Below are 6,715 nucleotides of genomic sequence, written 5' to 3' on the forward strand. Positions count from 1 at the left end.
AATAGGGGGGGAGTTCTAGCTAGGGGGAGCTCTAGTACATCCTGTTGAATTGGATAAGCAAAAGGAGTGCAACAATATTGAAGTATTGGAAGTTATTTGGTAAAAAAGAAAGTTGGGAATTTTGTAGAGGGAGCCTCAAATATTCAATGACTAATCCCCGCTGAACAACTGAACAAGACACAACAAGTTCAGTACAATAACTCTACTCACAGACAGTTGAAATTGGCAATTCAAAGTTATTTCCAGCACTTGCCAATCCTATAATTTCACTTGCACATCATTCTTAAGACTCACATTTATGGTGAATTCAGATAACAAATGTTCTTGATGGCTTTTTGTTGAACTAAAGTTGTACAGTCATAGCTAAACACATGAACCAGTTGCCTTAGGTTGACATCCTGTGCTTGTCTGATGAGCTTTCATGGATCTAGCGACACCTTTACCACAAAGAGGGCAAATCTTTTTCGGGAGTTTTTCGCCCCATTGCGGAAACATAACTTCAAGGACTTTGTTGACTCTTACACTATCTTTTTCTGGTAGGTTCTTGTGGGCACTATTGATGTGCTCAAGAAGTCGCTGTTTTTGCCCACCTTGGTAAACCGTGTCACAGACTGGACACTTGATGACCTTCCGCTTTGCACATTTCTTCAGCTTTCTTTCAGGCTGTGAATACACTTTTGCTTCCACAGCATCACACGATTCTTCACTTGGTCCATTACAAAGTGGGGAGTCTTCATTAGTCTGCTGCAAACACAGATTTGGCTGTCTTACAATGATAATCAATATGGTAACATGACACCTCCTAAGGTTGTCATAACTTATTGTTCATAAAAAATACTATCACCGATAAGATTTTGATATATTAAAACAATTTTTACACTTACATATGATTCCTTCCACAAATGTGAGCGAACAATGCACTTAAGAAAGTTTGGATCTGAAGGAACATTTGGTATTTTTTGCTGCAGGTACGCTTCCATCATATCATGAGCTAATGTTCTAATAATGGTGCTTAGATCAGAGTGGACCTGGCCAGGCCTGTAACGTATGGGAACAAAACAATATTAAGATATACAGAATATATAAAATTGATCGAAGAATTCTATACTTACATGCAGGTACATCGAGGATACACAATTCCATAAGGCACCCATTTTGTTGTTGCAAAATTCACAGCCTCTGCAACATTGGGTCCCAAATTAAATCCAAAATGCGCCGCATTAGGTGCCACAAGAACAGCCTGATGACTTCTCTGCTGAACCTGAACAAAATGCGCAACTTTTAGAAAATACAGTGATAACTTTTAAAGTCGCATAATTTGTGCCACTGATATGACACACACTGAAATACTGACCACTTTGAAAGGTATGCCTTTACTATGCAGCCAGGCCGGTGTGGGGATGTGATATTTGTGACCAAGAAGCCCCATACACGAACTATGACCTGGGCACATGAACTCCTTAGAAAGAAAGTAGTGAAGTTTCGAAATGGAGGCTGGAGGAACAACCACCCTGAAAGTGGAACAGCAAAACATAATTTTACCAACAGCAGGGATCATAAGAAAATTTTAATGGGAATTCTGATGAACTGTTAAGAACTTACCATACTTTTGGATAGCCATGATGCAGGAAATTCAAACTGTACAGAGATAGATCCTCAATGTGAATAGGGAAAAAAGAATGGCTAAAACCGAAATATAGGTAGGGCGTAGTGATTCCTGGTAAGTTACCCTCCAGGAGACACGTTGGGGTAATTTTATTTAAAAAAGATAAAGAAAAATTTGAAGATACCATGTTTCTTTTGTTTTTCTGCACATTCAAACCACTAGCGTAAAAAAAGCCTTTGCCCTGGTAGTAATTTGCCGTTTCTTGGCTCATTTCATCATGGTCGTCTTCCTTAACTACTTCATCTGAATACACACACATCCAACACGCGCAAAGAGAAAAATTCTTCCTTACTGGGACGAGAACCTTGGCGGCCTCTTTAGCTTTTTCCTGAGGTGATTGGCAGGAATTCAGTCTACTTTTAAATTTGGTGAAGTTCTTAGCTTTTGATGCAGAGCTTGCTGATCCCATTGCCAGGTTGCTTTTGAATTGGGGTGGATTGCTGGCTTGAGCTTTAAATTTGTCATCGAAATAATGTGACAGCAGGCCACCAGTGCCACTTTTATTCAAAGCAGCAATACTGTAACAATGCACATTTCATCATACAAGGGAAGGAGGGGATAATACAGGCAACTAAAAGAGGACAAAGGTGAGGGCACGCATAAATCATACCAGCAGTTGTCGTTTGAGACAGCATACATTGAAGGTTGCTGTAAAATATCCCTGCAGGATTTCACATCTTCTGCGTCAAGCAGCTCACAAGGAATTGAAACATGGCCATAAAAGCCCTCAGAGTAGGGAACCGAAGTCGGGTTCAACTTTTTGATGGACTCCTCTGCTTCCCTTCTAAATTTTCTAAGCAATTCCTCTAGGGATGTTCCGGGGCCAGAACCTTTAACCTCCAACTGAAAAGTACAAAAAATACCTGAACATTAATGCGATTGCAACTGTGAAGAACACCAGGTCACAGTGGAGAGAAGAGATGCAGCATACAATGCTGTGAATAAAACATACAAGCAAAACACCATTGTCGTTGAAGGTTTTATCTTGGGTTTGAAGCTCGTCAACGAATTCATCGAGGCGCAACAAATTATCCTCAGATAACACAGTGACGCGAATTTCTTCCATGGCAAACACACAAACACCACACACAAATATAGACGGTCGCACATCTCGTAGCACGCAGTAGCACGTACGCCTTGTATGGTATGAGAAATATAGCGGTACGAAAAATGAGAAATTCTACACCCCGCTAAGCACTCAGCCGCCCACCACGGACAATACGACATACGTGGCGTCATGGAGTTGTGGCGTGGCGGTGTATAGTGGCGATACAAAGACACAGAAATGCAAAAAAAAAATCACCGCTCATCGCTGTGTGAAGTTTTCTTAAAGCGTAAAACAAAAACCAAACGCACTGGTGACCATTCGAACCCCTCCCTCCGTGCCGCCACAGGCAAAATGGAACTGTTAAACTATAAAGCCCTGATAAAGCCCAAGTTTATCGCATTCTCTCTTTTCGAGGTGAGTTCAGAAAAATCGTATCCTGTGAAACGTGCCGACGCAGCGTATCGCGTTACAGTATTGGTGCGCAGCGCCATCAATAACACGAAAATAAACCCAAAGTGCCGTAAATTAATGATGTGTTGTGATGCGGGATGTTCGCGCGACAGCAGAAGACAAGACTTTGAAAAGCAGCACCGCCTTGCTCAGAACCGAAACGACCTCGATTCTGATTGGCTGCAGGCTGCTCCTTACCTTTATACGCTAATACTATAAAATAAAATTATCTGTTTACTGTTTGTTCTACTCAAAACTATGGAAGAAATTGAAGTGGTTCAATCGACAAGATTATCTGAGGACGATTTATTTCGGCTTGATGAATATATGGATGAACTCTTAAGGAAAAACCAAAGGTTTAAAGATGATGGTGTCTTACATGTATGTTTCCCAGGAGCACTGTATACTTCATATCACTCTCTTCATTGTGACGCGGTGTTCTTTTTATATGTCGTTTCGTATTGTTCAGATATTTCTGATTTTTTCAGTTGACATTGGATTCTGGCGAGGGAACATCACTGGAGGAACTCCTGCAAAAATTTAGTGGGGTTATGGCTGATTCATTAAAAAAGTTGAACCCTACAACGGTCCCGTATTGCCAAGACTTTTATGGCCATATGTCATTTGATCAATTAGACACGAAGGAGGCCCAAGGGTGCATGGATATTTTAATGAATCCTGCAATGTACACTGTATCAGATGCCAACTGCTGGTATGATTATTCCACTCCCTTTTTTACATTGAGTTGCCTGTATTGTTTCTTGCTAATCATTTAATGTATAATTTGCATTGTTCCAGCATTTCTGCTTTGAATGAGACAGGCATTAATGGGTTGCTCTCTCATTACTTTGAAGAGAAATTACCTGCTGAAGCCAAAAATCCACCGCAATATAAGCGAGTATTGGGAATGGGAAGTGATAGTGCCAAGAAATCAGCTCTGAAATTTAAAACGTTAACCAGAAGGAAAGAAATGTTGAACAAACTGAAAACTCCTGCTGAGAAAAGTGCAGCGGTCTGCAAGGTCCTTCCTAAAGGAAAAGCAAACGCAGAGCTTCCAGAAGATAATCAATATTGTTCTTGTTGGATGTGTGTTTATTCTGATGAGGTTTTAACTGAAGAAGGCGATGAAATGAAGCCTGAAATTGCTGCTACACTTATGTATTACAAAGACAAAGGTTTCTACTATGCAAGTGGAATTAATGTGAAGGCAGGCAAATGGAACAGAGTTTCTTAAAATTTTTCTTTGTCATTTTTAAACCAAATAACTCCGACTTGTATCCTGGATGGTGTCTACCCAGGCATCAATAGCAGTTACCTGTATTTTGGATTACATCATAGTTTCTTTCCGCTGCACATTGAAGACCTTTCGATGTTCAGTATAAATGTCCATCACGCTGTTTATCCAAAAGTTTGGTCAGTTCTGAATAATTTCTCGGAATTTTTAACATTTTCTTATAAGCACGTCTTTTTAACATGAAAGCCTACATGACTGGGAAGGTACCTGCCGTTTCATCACCATATTTTTTGAAAAGCATTATCCAATCAAATTTGTGGAGGGAGTCATACGTAAGTAATTGTTATGCTATTGCTACTCTCGTGCATATGCAGCTTAGTTTTAATCTCATTTAGAAAGATGTTTTCATTCCCGCTGTGCTTTGCATTTTATTTTGAGATTTTGCTACGGAAATGTTCTTTTGATGCAGGAAAATAATGGTGATGTTGTGGACAGCAGTTCTGAGTCAAAAGAGGAGGAAGTAGCTGCAGCCCCGTCCATGAATAAGAAGAAACGTCCAAATAGAAAAACCATCATGTGCCCTGAGTGTGACGTTACCTTCCAGGGTGGGCAGAAAAAACGATTGGTGGATCATTTTGACTCAAAACATTCAGATTTGTCAGATGAGGACCAGGCAAAACATAGGACTACAATCTCAGCTATGTTTCCAGAGTGGGGATCTAAACTGCCCAAAAGAGTTGGTCCGATTTGCGGAAAAGCTGTGGCTAGATCAATGAAAGCCCATCAAATTTCCTCTGGCTGCATACCACTCGTCAAAGCTAAAAGTGCTTAGATTTGCTTAGATTTTTCTTTTAATATGTATATTATCTAGTCAACACTGCAACCAAAAATCAACACATTTCACTGCCTCAATATGTTTATTTTTGATATTGCTTGGCTATAACTATTTTTAGTTCAGTAGTAGTGACTTGACGATAGTTCGAAAATCATTATGTCTTCCAGGTTGACTTAACATTCTTTTTATTTTATTGCCAATTTATTAAGTCACCCTATGAGACTTGGCTCCATACCCCTCGGAAAGTGGCCTTAATAAAATGTTATATAACTCACATTAAAATTACATAAAAAAGTTATTATTTTTTTTATAGAAGGCCTCTTATTACCTTGTAACTACTGAGTAATTACGCAGTTACCTTTTCCCCCAGATATCTCCATGAGAACGTCTAGAAACAGTTCCCCCAGTTTAAACTGCCGCGGTTTCGCGCCGTCCGAGCAGGTCTGAAAGGAGGTAATTTGAGTTCCCGATTGGAACGCACTGCATGACTTGGTTTTTTGTGCGAGTAATATTGAACAGTGTTGGTTTCCGAGGCTCCCACTCAGTATTATTATAATGTTTTGTATTAATTAATTTTGAAGTGAACTTATTAGCCAGGCTAGCGCCGGTCGATGTTCCAGAGTCGTCCGGGTCCGGCACCACCACGACCACGGCATGAAAGGAGCACGCCAGCCCCGCCTCTGTAGCACGTACGGTAGCACGTCACTAACCACCGCATCTGCGGATACTCTCGGCTCGGCTGGCGGGGCGCGACCGGCGCCACCACGCCAGGCCAGCCCCGCCTCTGTAGCACGTATGGGTAGCACGTCACTAACCGCCGCATCTACGGATGCTCTTGGCGCTGGGGCGGGGCGCGGCCGGCACAACCACTACCCTTCCAACCCCCCACCCTCCCCCCCCGCGCCGCTACAGGTACACCAACGGGCTGCGCGCAGTAGGTCGGCTCGTCGTCGTCCTGCACCGGTACCGTTCAACGTTTCAACGCCAGTAAATTATGTCATGAATAAAAAATTTCGGGTAATGATAAATGGAAAGGCTTCCTCTACACCGCCACGCTTTCAAAATTCTGACTAACTTTAGATGTTGATATGTTGATTTTGTGGAGCTGGGGTGTCTGCAAGTTGCAGTTCAGTTTTGCATCAATCACCCAGTCGCTCATCTGCTGGCTTATTTTTCGCAGGAACCCGAACGTGTGCACAGTTTCTGGAACGTTTTGTCCAACATTTATTCTGAGTTTCAGTAAGTGCATCCTATGAGGGGTGCTATTTTTGTACTACCGATGTGGCGTTTCTCCAGAGGTAAACATAACCTGCTGCTTTGCGGCGCTACAAAATTCTGGTTGTTTGGTTTTGTGAGTGCTTACCTTTGCACTAGTTAAAAAAACTAGTTAAACATTCATCCCATTGACACTGATTCCAGATCAGCACACTTTACAGTAACACTAGTTAGCTATCGTATGATTTTTAGAAGTTTTGGTCCAAT

The 6,715-nt window shown here is 41.5% G+C and overlaps 1 protein-coding gene across 2 annotated transcripts; it reads right to left on the reverse strand.

Annotated features, from left to right (window-relative positions):
- Positions 1 to 6: 6 nt before the first annotated feature.
- LOC127751391 (uncharacterized) lies at positions 7 to 3,895 on the reverse strand. 2 transcript variants are annotated; one of them, XM_052274877.1, is made up of 7 exons: positions 3,544 to 3,895; positions 2,277 to 2,509; positions 1,603 to 2,184; positions 1,355 to 1,511; positions 1,113 to 1,261; positions 885 to 1,038; positions 7 to 741 (listed from the first exon to the last, which is right to left on the reverse strand). In XM_052274877.1, the coding sequence occupies exons 1-7, from the start codon at positions 3,574 to 3,576 to the stop codon at positions 364 to 366; spliced, it is 1,686 nt and encodes a 561-aa protein (XP_052130837.1). In that variant the 5' UTR covers positions 3,577 to 3,895; the 3' UTR covers positions 7 to 363. The 2 variants fall into 2 exon arrangements, with proteins under 2 accessions (XP_052130837.1, XP_052130836.1); XM_052274876.1 differs by having other exon boundaries at positions 7 to 744.
- Between the last annotated feature and the right edge of the window lie 2,820 nt (positions 3,896 to 6,715).

The sequence above is a fragment of the Frankliniella occidentalis genome, unplaced genomic scaffold (genome assembly GCF_000697945.3).
Source record: "Frankliniella occidentalis isolate FOCC.00 unplaced genomic scaffold, Focc_3.1 Scaffold459, whole genome shotgun sequence".
NCBI classification, from domain to species: domain Eukaryota; kingdom Metazoa; phylum Arthropoda; class Insecta; order Thysanoptera; family Thripidae; genus Frankliniella; species Frankliniella occidentalis.

Bases quoted from the DNA above. Each gene is read 5' to 3' on its own strand.
- LOC127751391 (XM_052274876.1), bottom strand. From the start codon at position 3,576: ATGAAGTATACAGTGCTCCTGGGAAACATACAT. The intron at 1,512-1,602 runs GTAAGTTCTTAA...TTCCACTTTCAG, and splicing joins CATGGCTATCCAAAAGTATG to GGTGGTTGTTCCTCCAGCCT. The intron at 1,039-1,112 runs GTAAGTATAGAA...CATACGTTACAG, and splicing joins TATCCTCGATGTACCTGCAT to GCCTGGCCAGGTCCACTCTG.